The following is a 12,181-nucleotide window of genomic DNA, read 5'->3' as shown; positions in this document are numbered from 1 at the left end:
CATCTGACGTGGATATGGAATGACCAACACCTCCCCTCACACCTGACTTGGGTGGGAGATACAACACCCCCCTTCAAGTCTCAGTCCCCGCATTTCTCCCAATCATTTATCCTCACCCAAGGCGTGAGGGGAGGTGTTGATTATTCCATATCCACGTCAGATGTGAAGATGAGGGGGGGTGTTGCTATTCTGTATCTCCTCTTCCTATCAGATCGGTCTTTTGGGATGGTTGGTTGATAGGAATATCTAACAATAGCAAGGGTGCAGCGCCCTGAATAGATAAACGATATTCCATCTGGTTATCATACATACATAACTGAGACCAATACAAGCTACTATCAGAGAATAGTTTTAAAACACTAGTGAGCACCAGCCAAAAGCCAATGAAAAAAGTACCCCGTTCCTTGATATAAGGTGTATAGATTTTTGAGAAAAAACCCGAAATATAAGGTGTATTGCGTTGCACCACTCATTTGGATAATTTGTTTAGGGATTTGATTACATTTCCTTACATTAGGCAAGCTCCTCTATTTTCTCATGCCAATTAGTCACAAGTCAAAAACAATGAGAATATGGCACTGAGAAACAACAAATAATTTAGGTGGTATTAGCAACATACCCGAGCAGGAGACAGTGAAGATACCCAGTCTGATGCATTTGTTGGAAGAAGACCCAATGTATTGAGCTGTAGAACAAAATAATCACGTGTCTGAAGTGCTTACAGAAATATATGCAGATTCTGGCTTAACCTGTTATTATACTAACCTTCCAAACACCCAAACCCATAGCGGCCAAGTTGAGAGCAGTGAAGAGCAACTTAGGTGCAAGTGTATCCACCCTTGGGTCCTTAAATGGTTCAAAAACTGCAAAGATGCATAATTAAAATTTAAAAAAGAAAAGAAACAGCTCATTAACACAATCCTGAATCATGTGGACAATGAGGTAATCATATTTTGGTACATCATGCCCAAAAGGCTCATTAGCACATCTCTGGAATATGGTAATAGACAATAGAAGCATATATTTCTTGTACCCAAGAGAATCAGACTGGGTGAGTCATGCAGTGTTACAAAACAAAAATTGTTCTTTCCACTTTTTTTTGAGAAGTTCTTTCCACTTATTATATCAAGAGAAACCAGGATGGTTATCCAGTTTCAATGATAACTTCGAAATCTGCGTTCAATTTTACCATGGAGCAAACATAAGCAAATAAATGGTTTTGGTCAACACATAATTAAATGTATCCTCCCTGTCAAAAAATGTGTTTCAATATCAAATATTATTCAAACGGCTAAAGCTGTCCACAGAAGAGAACGACTTGATGTATGAGCGACCATAGTCCACAGTTACCAAGACCAATGTCAATGTCTGGATCCACAATCAGGTTCATGCCAGATTCGATGCTGGGACAGCACCAGGTCTCCGATCCAGGTGGAGATGGATGAGAGGGCGCTTAAGATTAGCTGAACCGTTACATTTCACCATCACTAACTACCACCGCATCTAGTCATTGGTGTTACTACTGTAAGCCAGAACTGCTCACACATCACTTGCAACAAGGCTAATATTATCTCTCCCTATCCCCTCTTCTTGTCCCTGTTGACCTGGATCGCTGACATGGTTCCATCCTGACGGCCAACCTAGACCGACCAACGAGTGACCCAGACCATCATTGATAACATCAACCCCAATCCCGGTATCTACGTGCATACATGTCTAGCCTATATGTTAATGCTTTACTGAGTTCATAGTAACATCAGTTACCACCCACTTTAACTACAGAAATCAACAGCATTGACAATCGACTGTTGGAGTTAACTTGACTCAAGATGTGCATGCATGTGAGCATAGCACCCTAGACTTTTAGCTTCCTTACAGGTGTAACAGTCGCTCGTTGAGTAGATTAGCTGCTTGCATGCAATGGCACAGTGTGCATCCATGAGTCTACTGGGAGAACGCATGCACTTAGATGGAACATGTGGGAGTTCATGAAAGCAGTGAATCAAAGATGTTGTGTGTGTCCTGTATAAATCCATCCTTGTGACCGACTTGTTTAGAGGGAATAAATAGCAAGAACAAGAAAAGGCCAAGGTGGCCAAAAGCATAATTGTTGTGTTTTAAGTGCTCTTCTTCCACAAGAGTAACATGTGTATGTTCTCTCCCAGAATAGGGTGTGTGATACACCTCTATGAGACAGGAAGGGTGCAAGATAATAGAGAATAGAGGTGTGAGAAGCAACTTCAACACAGAGCAGCACACTATCTCTGCTGTTCATGATCTATGCCCAGTGCGCTGTAATAACTAGAGGATACACCACATGTTGCTGCGGGAGTTGGTTGATGAAAAATTTCGGTTGAAGAAATTAGCTTGCTCAATCAGGCATCAGGGCCAATCGAATATACTCCCTCTGTAAACTAATATAAGATCGTTTAGATCACTAGTGATCTAAACGATCTTATATTAGTTTACAGAGGGAGTATATCAGAACATGAAAATCAAATATGTACCCAGCCAGAGCAGAACTCCGCCTATGTTGTCTCAACATAGCCGGTCCCAAGCCCGGGTAAAGGAGGAGGGTTGTGATAGGCTTGGCGAGCCAACATAAAAACTCAGCCACTCTTATGGAGATGAAACCCAAAAGATTTTCGTTGGGGCGTAACCCTCTCAGCGACGCGCCACATCGGAACCCGGGTGTGGTGGAAAATGGGCAAGGGCCGGGCCGTCACCCCCCAAGTGGCGCGCCGTATCTTGATCCGGATACGGTGGCAAGTGAGCGAGGATCAGGTCGTCGCATCCTTAGTGGCGCGCTACATCGGCGCCCGGATGTAGTGGAAAATGAGCAAGGGTCTTCGCATTTGACTCGACGAGTGCGAAGGGTAAGGAAGCTAGCCGAGCCTAGGAGGATTCGTTTAGGTAGCTGGAACATAGGGTCTCTGACAGGGAAGCTTCGAGAGCTAGTTGATGCAGCGGTGAGGAGAGGTGTTGATACCCTTTGCGTCCAAGAAACCAAATGGAGAGGACAGAAGGCGAAGGAAGTGGAGGATACCGGCTTCAAGTTGTGGTACACGGGGACAGCTGCAAACAGAAATGGCGTAGGCATCTTGATCAACAAGAGCCTCAAGTATGGAGTGGTAGACGTCAAGAGACGTGGGGACCGGGTTATCCTGGTCAAGCTGGTAGTTGAGGACTTGGTTCTCAATGTTATCAGCGCATATGCCCCGTGGAAGACATGGAAGACAATGAGAACACCAAGAGGGAGTTCTGGGGAGGCCTGGAAGACATGGTTAGGAGTGTACCGATTGGTGAGAAGCTCTTCATAGGAGGAGACCTCAATGGCCACGTGGGTACATCTAACACAGGTTTTGAAGGGGCGCATGGGGGCGCTTTGGCTATGGCATCAAGAATCAAGAAGATGTCTTAAGTTTTGCTCTAGCCTACAACATGATTGTAGCTAACACCCTCTTTAGAAAGAGAGAATCACATCTGGTGACTTTTAATAGTGACCAACACTCTAGCCAGATTGATTTCATCCTCTCGAGAAGAGAAGATAGGCGTGCGTGCCTAGACTGTAAGGTGATACCTGGAGAGAGTGTTGTACCCCAGCATAAGCTGGTGGTTGCTGACTTCCGCTTTCGGATTCGTGTCCAACGGGATAAGCGTGCCAAAGTCGCTAGAACGAAGTGGTGGAAGCTCAAGGGGGAGGTAGCTCAGGTGTTCAAGGAGAGGGTCATTAAGGAGGGCCCTTGGGAGGAAGGAGGGGATGCGGACAATGTGTGGATGAAGATGGCGACTTGCATTCGTAAGGTGGCCTCGGAGGAGTTTGGAGTGTCCAGGGGAAGGAGAAGCGAAGATAAGGATACCTGGTGGTGGAATGATGATGTCCAGAAGGCGATTAAAGAGAAAGATTGCTTCAGACGCCTATACCTGGATAGGAGTGCAGACAACATAGAGAAGTACAAGATGGCGAAGAAGGCCGCAAAGCGAGCTGTTGATGAAGCAAGGGGTCGGGCATATGAGGACCTCTACCAACGGTTAGGCACGAAGGAAGGTGAAAGGGACATCTATAAGATGGCCAAGATCCGAGAGAGGAAGACGAGGGATATTGGCCAAGTCAAATGCATCAAGGACGGAGCAGGCCAACTCTTGGTGAAGGACGAGGAGATTAAGCATAGATGGCGGGAGTACTTCGACAAGCTATTCAATGGGGAGAATGAGAGTTCTACCATTGAACTGGACGACTCCTTTGATGAGACCAGCATGCGTTTTGTGCGGCGAATCCAGGAGTCTGAGGTGAAGGAGGCTTTAAAAAGGATGAAAGGAGGCAAGGCGATGGGCCCTGATTGTATCCCCATTGAGGTGTGGAAAGGTCTCGGGGACATAGCGATAGTATGGCTAACCAAGCTTTTCAACCTCATTTTTCGGACAAACAAGATGCTAGAAGAATGGAGACGGAGTATATTAGTACCAATCAAGAACAAGGGGGATGTTCAGAGTTGTACTAATTACCGTGGAATTAAGCTGATGAGCCATACAATGAAGCTATGGGAGAGAGTCATTGAGCACCGCTTAAGAAGAATGACAAGCGTGACCAAAATCAGTTTGGTTTCATGCCTGGGAGGTCGACCATGGAAGCCATTTTCTTGGTACGACAACTTATGGAGAGATATAGGGAGCAAAAAAGGACTTGCATATGGTGTTCATTGACTTGGAGAAGGCCTTTGATAAGATACCGCGGAATGTCATGTGGTGGGCCTTGGAGAAACACAAAGACCCAGCAAAGTACATTACCCTCATCAAGGACATGTACGATAATGTTGTGACAAGTGTTCGAACAAGTGATGTCGACACCGATGACTTCCAGATTAAGATAGGACTGCATCAGGGGTCAGCTTTGAGCCCTTATCTTTTTGCATTGGTGATGGATGAGGTCACAAGGGATATACAAGGAGATATCCCATGGTGTATGCTCTTTGCGGATGATGTGGTGCTAGTTGACGATAGTCGGACGGGGGTAAATAGGAAGTTAGAGTTATGGAGACAAACCTTGGAATCGAAAGGGTTTAGGCTTAGTAGAACTAAAACCGAGTACATGATGTGCGGTTTCAGTACTACTAGGTGTGAGGAGGAGGAGGTTAGCCTTGATGGCCAGGTGGTACCTCGGAAGGACACCTTTCAGTATTTGGGGTCAATGTTGCAGGAGGATGGGGGTATTGATGAAGATGTGAACCATCGAATCAAAGCCGGATGGATGAAGTGGCGCAAGCTTTTGGCATTCTTTGTGACAAGAGAGTGCCACAAAAGCTAAAAGGCAAGTTCTACAAGACGGCGGTTCGACCCGCAATGTTGTATGGCGCGGAGTGTTGGCCGACTAAAAGGCGACATGTTCAACAGTTAGGTGTGGCGGAGATGCGTATGTTGAGATGGATGTGTGGCCACACGAGGAAGGATCGAGTCCGGAATGATGATATACGAGATAGAGTTGGGGTAGCACCAATTGAGAAGCTTGTCCAACATCGTCTGAGATGGTTTGGGCATATTCAGCGCAGGCCTCCAGAAGCTCCAGTGCATAGCGGACGGCTAAAGCGTGCGGAGAATGTCAAGAGAGGGCGGGGTAGACCGAATTTGACATGGGAGGAGTCCGTTAAGAGAGACCTGAAGGATTGGAGTATCACCAAAGAGCTAGCTATGGACAGGGGTGCGTGGAAGCTTGCTATCCATGTGCCAGAGCCATGAGTTGGTTGCGAGATCTTATGGGTTTCACCTCTAGCCTACCCCAATTTGTTTGGGACTAAAGGCTTTGTTGTTGTTGTTGTTGTTGTTGTTGTTGTTGTTGTACCCAGCCAGAGCAGGTATAACTGTTCACCAATCACAAGCACTACCCTATAGCCTTCCTAACATTAACCTACACACCAATACTAAGGCAAAGAACATAAATCAGAAATGACTGAACAAAGGGTCTTAAAGTAGCAGAGTTAGCAATCTCTTCAACTGAACAAGCAACCCATACTAAAAATTCAGTTGACTCAAGACAGTACCTTTCCCGACAGATCGGAGTGCGTTGAAGGGCTGCCAGAGAGCAGAGAAGACGATGCCAATGCTGAACAGGTGCACTGTGCTCCCGGCCATCCACATCATAAAACCCATCATCATCAGGTTCTTGAAGGGCGCCTGCGCCACCTCCCAGGCTTTCTGCTCAGAGCAAGACCGCATAAACTTCAATTAGGACTGCCCAAAACCTAGAGACTATCAAGCAAGTGAACTCGGGGAATCAGCCCAGAAGGAAGCGCTGAGATCCGGTTCCTCCTCAATTGCTTCTATGCTAGACCTAGACAAGTTGGCCAATTCACACTGAATCGGTACAGTTCCGGGAGTATCTAATCCCTGGATCTATCTCGCTAGGAGACTACTACGACGAGCATCGGGGAATCGAGCGAACCTGCCCCTTCCAGGCGGCTTCGGTCTCCTTGCGCTGCCGCGCGCTGGCGGCGTCGTCCTGAGAGCCAAGAAAAACAGCACGTAAATTCTACTGTCCGAGCGAGCGAAGGAACAGTTCCAGAAAAGAGGGCAGGGGGGTGGGGCGGGGTACCGCTTCCGGGGCAGATCTGGTGAAGCCGGGGGGATCGGGGAAGGCAGGCGAGGATGAGGAGGAAGATGCGTCGTGGAGCTCCACTGCCCAGCGGCGGGCGAGGCCCTTGCCCTTCTCCATCGCCGGCGGCCGCGGCTACTGACGGATCAACCGGTTCTGGTTTGGTTTTGGAGCTTGGACTCTCGGCGTGGATGATGGGAGACGGCAGCCTCGACCTCCAACTTCAACAAACAGGACTACAGGAGTGGAGCGGTCAATTTTTGAGATATCTCCTTCGTACAGTAGTGTATTCACGTATTGGTCCTGCATTTGACCAAAGATCTTGTTTGTTTGTTTCGGGCAAGATCTTGTTTGTTTGTTTCGGGCTTTGGGTCTCACTTGCAATTCTTACTCTCTCCGTTCGAGATTAGTTATATTTCTATTGTTTTTAAGTTAAACTTATTTAAATGTTATCAAATCAATTAAACAAAAGTAAAACTCAACTAACTACGCCTTCTCACAGCAATTTAGAGCAAGGACCCAGGCTGAAAACTTATACAAGGGGGGCCAATGGAAGACGTAGAACATCAAGGGACGCGAGCACATAGATTTAGAGCATTTTAAGTAAACAGTGTAGGGGTGCTTTAAGAAGAAGAAGAAAAACTACAGGCGGGAGCCATGGTTTAGGCCTACCCACCTTGGCGCTGTGCCTGATTTTGAGTCGTCGTCCGATAAAACTTACCGACGGTCCAGATCTGTCAACATTCCTCCTATCCTAGGCCGATAGGTATGGGCTAGGCCCGACTGCCTTGCTACTGCAAAATCTACAACCCTGACGGCTACAAGTACCAGGATCGAGGCTTTAGGCGAGGTATCTAGTGGATCACGAACTCGGCGGCGGCTGCTCTCTGTTCTTCTCCTACCTCCACCCCCTTCCTCAACATTCGTGTATCCATTCCTCTTGTAATCGCTACTGAGACAAGAATCCATGTGTGAGTGCTATAGATCGTGTGATAGATATATCTGGTACCTAACATCTGGTATACAGAGTCACGCACCACCCTTCACCCTCAAAATTTCCCTAATTTTTCTCCCAGTTCCTCCAATTCCACCGGTGACGACGCCACGCCCGCTGTCAAACCACCAGAGTGAGATGCCATGTCTGCCAATGGGCAGTTGTTGTGGTATCTCAAGAGATCATGCGCTCAGGTGGAGGAGATGATCTTAGTGTTGGGTGTTGCAAGCGTCGGTAACCCTCTCGCGGTTATCCCATTTGTCGATCCGTCAGTCTCAACCACGACACACGCCTCGTCAACGCCCGTCCCCAACGTCTCCGGCTCCCAGGAAGTGCTTGAGGTCATGACGCCCCTCCCCCCTCCTGTAACACACCCGGTGTCATGCTACAGTCCCCCTAATGGTGCCATGTCACAATTAATATTGCTAAACTTCACTTTGATCCAGACCGAGTTCAAGTTCAAATTTAAATTCCAAGTCAAAATATGTTGGTGAACATTGCATGGGAAACAAAAAATTTCCTACGCTCACCAAGATCAATCTAGGAGATGAACATCTACGAGAGGAGAGATCGCATCTACATCCCCTTGTAGATCGCTAAGCGGAAGAGTTAAGAAACGCGGTTGATGTAGTCGAACGTCTTCGCGATCCAATCACGATCCGTCCATGAACTCCCGATCAAGTACCGAACGGACGACACCTCCGCGTTCAACACACGTACGGCTTGATGACGCCTTCACCTCCTCGATCCGCGAGCGATGGTGAAGTAGTAGCTCGAGTTCTTCAGCAGCACGATGGCGTGGCGGTGGCGGTGGTGGAGCAATCTCAGCAGAGCTTCACTAAGCACTCTGAGAGAGGGAGGAACTACGAGGGGGAGGAAGGGCAGCGCCGTGGCATGAAAGGGTGTGGCTGCCCTTCCTCTATGCCTCTATATATAGGGGGAAGGGAGGAGGGGTGTCGCCCTAGGGCTTCCCCTAGGGTGGGGGCGGTGGCCACCAAGGGGGGAGGCACACTAGGTCTAGATGGCGCTGAAGGAAATATGCCCTAGAGGCAATAATAAAGTTGTTATTTATATTTCCTTATATCATGATAAATGTTTATTATTCATGATAGAATTGTATTAACCGGAAACTTAGTACATGTGTGAATATATAGACAAAACAGAGTGTCCCTAGTATGCCTCTACTTGACTAGCTCGTTAATCAAAGATGGTTAAGTTTCCTAACCATAAACATGTGTTGTCATTTGATGAACGGGATCACATCATTAGAGAATGATGTGATGGACAAGATCCATCTGTTAGCTTAGCATAAATGATCGTTTAGTTTTATTGCTATCGCTTTCATCATGACTTATACATGTTCCTCTGACTATGAGATTATGCAACTCCCGAATACCGGAGGAACACCTTGTGTGCTATCAAACGTCACAACTTAACTGGGTGATTATAAAGATGCTCTACAGGTATCTCCGATGGTGTTTGTTGAGTTGGCATAGATCGAGATTAGGATTTGTCACTCCGATTGTCGGAGAGGTATCTCTGGGCCCTGTCGGTAATGCACATCACTATAAGCCTTGCAAGCAATGTGACTAATGAGTTAGTTGCGGGATGTTGCATTATGGAACGAGTAAAGAGACTTGCCGGTAACGAGATTGAACTAGGTATTGAGATACCGACGATCGAATCTCGGGCAAGTAACATACCGATGACAAAGGGAACAACGTATGTTGTTATGCGGTTTGACCGATAAAGATCTTCGTAGAATATGTAGGAACCAATATGAGCATCCAGGTTCCGCTATTTGTTATTGACTGGAAGTGAGTCTCAGTCATGTCTACATAGTTCTCGAACCCGTAGGGTCCGCACGCTTAACGTTCGATGACGATCAGTATTATGAGTTTACGTAATTTGATGTACCAAAGTTAATTCGGAGTCCTGGATGTGATCACCGACATGACTAGGAGTCTCGAAATGGTCGAGACATGATGATTGATATATTGGAAGGCTATGTTTGGACACCGGAATGGTTTCGGATAAGTTCAGGCAATTACCGGAGTACCGGGGGCTTACCGGAACCCCTCGGGGAGTCAATGGGCCTTAATGGGCCATGGTGGGAGAGAGAAGGAGGCGGTCAAGTGGGGGGGCGCCCCCCCAAGCCCAATCCGATCTGGGGAGGGGGGCGGCCCCCCTTTCCTTCTCTCCTTCTCCTTTTTCCTTCTTCTCCTACTCCAACTAGGGAAGGAGGGAACCTACTCCTACTAGGAGTAGGAATCCCCCTTGGGGCGCGCCATAGAGAGGGTCGACCCTCCCCTCCTCCACTCCTTTATATACGGGGGAAGGGGGCACTCCATAGACACACAAGTTGACAGTTGTCTTAGCCGTGTGCGGTGCCCCCCTCCACAAATTTCCACCTCGGTCATATCGTTGTAGTACTTAGGCGAAGCCCTGCGTCAGTAACTTCATCATCAGCGTCATCACGCCGTCGTGCTGATGAAACTCTCCCTTGGCCTCAGCTGGATCAAGAGTACGAGGGACGTCACCGAGCTAAACGTGTGCAGGTCGTGGAGGTGCCGTGCGTTCGGTACTTGATCGATTGGATCGCGAAGACGTTCGACTACATCAATCGCGTTACTTAACGCTTCAGCTTTCGGTCTACGAGGGTATGTGGACACACTTCCCCTCTTGTTGCTATGCATCTTCTAGATAGATCTTGCGTGATCGTAGGAAAAAATTTGAAATACTGCGTTCCCCAACAGTGGCATCCGAGCCAGGTCTATGCGTAGATGTTATATGCACGAGTAGAACACAAAGGAGTTGTGGGCGTGGGTATATATATATATATTGCTTGCCGTCATTAGTTGATTCTTGATTCAGCGGTATTGTTGGATGAAGCGGCTCAGACCGACATTACGCGTGCACTTACGCGAGACTGGTTCTACCGACGTGCTTCGCACACAGGTGGCTAGTGGGTGTGTTTCTCCAACTTTAGTTGAATCGGTTTCAATGAACAGCGTTCTTTCTGAAGATCAAAAAGCAATCACTATACTACGTTGTGGTTTTGATGCATAGGTAAGAACGATTCTTGCTAGAAGGCCGTAGCATCCACGTAAAACTTGCAACAACAAAGTAGAGGACGTCTAACTTGTTTTTGCAGGGCATGTTGTGATGTGATATGGTCAACACGTGATTATATAAATTGTTGTATGAGATGAACATGTTTTGTAACACTGTTATCGGCAACTGGCAGGAGCCATATGGTTGTCGCTTTATTGGATGAAATGCAATCGCCATGTAATTGCTTTACTTTATCACTAAGCGGTAGCGATAATCGTAGAAGAAATAGTTGGCGAGACGACAACGATGCTTCGATGGAGATCAAGGTGTCAAGCCGGTGACGACGGTGATGATGACGGTGCTTTGGAGATGGAGATCAAAAGGCACAAGATGATGATGGCCATATCATACACTACAAAAAAAGACACATCCATGACATTTTGGGCCGAACAAAAAAAAATTCTGTCATACATATGACACTTCTATGATGATAATTGTGACAAAACCCGGTATCATCATAGATGTGGTGGGCTCCTACTTCTATGACAAAAAATCATGACAGAAAATGGGCTTTTCATCCTGGGCGGGCCGGAGACGCAGCTGCATGACATTCTTTGGGCCGTCCATGACGGAAAAAACCGTGGTAGAAGCGAGGGGGAGGAAAATTTCGGGGAGTTCCTGGTTACGGTGGGAGGTCGGGGGCCGAGCGATGCGCGTTTCTCTCATACACGTACACGCGTGTGTGCGAGGCGTTGGCTCTAGCTGAACCTGAGCGAGGCGTTGGGATCTAACTAAACCCGAGCGATTGCACTGCAGGCTACGCGTTACTGAACCCGAGCGATCGATCGATGGCTGTTAACTGAACCCGATCGAGCGATTCCTTGGCTACTACTGCTAACTGAAGCCGATCAATGGGATGAACAGTGAGCGTTGCGGGGGGTTTGGATGAACAGTGAGCGGTGGCATTGCCTCTGGATGAACAAGACCTCGTGGTGTGGTGGAGGGTTGGATGAATAGTAGACGGTGGAGGGGTGCCCGTGGAGGGGTGGATGAACAGGACCCCGTGGTGTGGAGGGCAGGATGAACAGTAGACGGTGGGGGGGTTCTCGTGGAGGGGTGGTTGAACAGGACCCCATGGTGTGGAGGGTTGGATGAACAGTTGACGGTGGAGGGGTGGTTGAACAGTAGCCGGTGGAGTAGCGCGCGGTGGAGGCTGGATGAACAGGAGCCCGTGGAGGCTGGAGGAGGTCGACGGTGGATGAACAGTAGCTCATGGAGGCTGGAGGGGGGTCGACGATGGAGATGAACAGTATCCCATGGAGTCCTGTTTTGCAGTACGCCACACCCCTCCCGATGAACAGGACCCCCGTTTCGACTGTAGCGCTCCAACACAAGTCCGTTTCCTCCGTTTTGCGGTACGCCACACCCCTCCCGATCAACAGGACCCCCGTTTCGACTGTAGGAGGTCCGTTTCCTCTGTTTTGCGGTACGCCGCACCCCTCCCGATCAACAGGACCCCATTTCGACCGTAGGAGGTCCGTTTCCTC

The 12,181-nt window shown here is 48.0% G+C and overlaps 1 protein-coding gene across 1 annotated transcript in view; it reads right to left on the bottom strand.

Moving 5' to 3' along the window:
* The window catches only part of LOC119285642 (ER membrane protein complex subunit 4-like), an 8,684-nt gene extending 1,872 nt beyond the window's left edge, over positions 1–6,812 (bottom strand). The window contains exons 1-5 of the mRNA XM_037564981.1: positions 6,587–6,812; positions 6,437–6,493; positions 6,036–6,189; positions 766–863; positions 620–685 (exon numbers count right to left, since the gene is read on the bottom strand). Of these exons, the coding sequence (XP_037420878.1) occupies positions 620–685; positions 766–863; positions 6,036–6,189; positions 6,437–6,493; positions 6,587–6,706 (495 nt within the window). The 5' untranslated portion in view covers positions 6,707–6,812. The remainder of the gene's footprint in view (positions 1–619; positions 686–765; positions 864–6,035; positions 6,190–6,436; positions 6,494–6,586) is intronic.
* Between the last annotated feature and the right edge of the window lie 5,369 nt (positions 6,813–12,181).

Source organism: Triticum dicoccoides, chromosome 4A (genome assembly GCF_002162155.2).
Source record: "Triticum dicoccoides isolate Atlit2015 ecotype Zavitan chromosome 4A, WEW_v2.0, whole genome shotgun sequence".
Taxonomy (NCBI): Eukaryota; Viridiplantae; Streptophyta; class Magnoliopsida; order Poales; family Poaceae; genus Triticum; species Triticum dicoccoides.
Note: the sequence above shows the minus strand (reverse complement) of the source record. Positions and strands in the feature narration are given on the sequence as shown.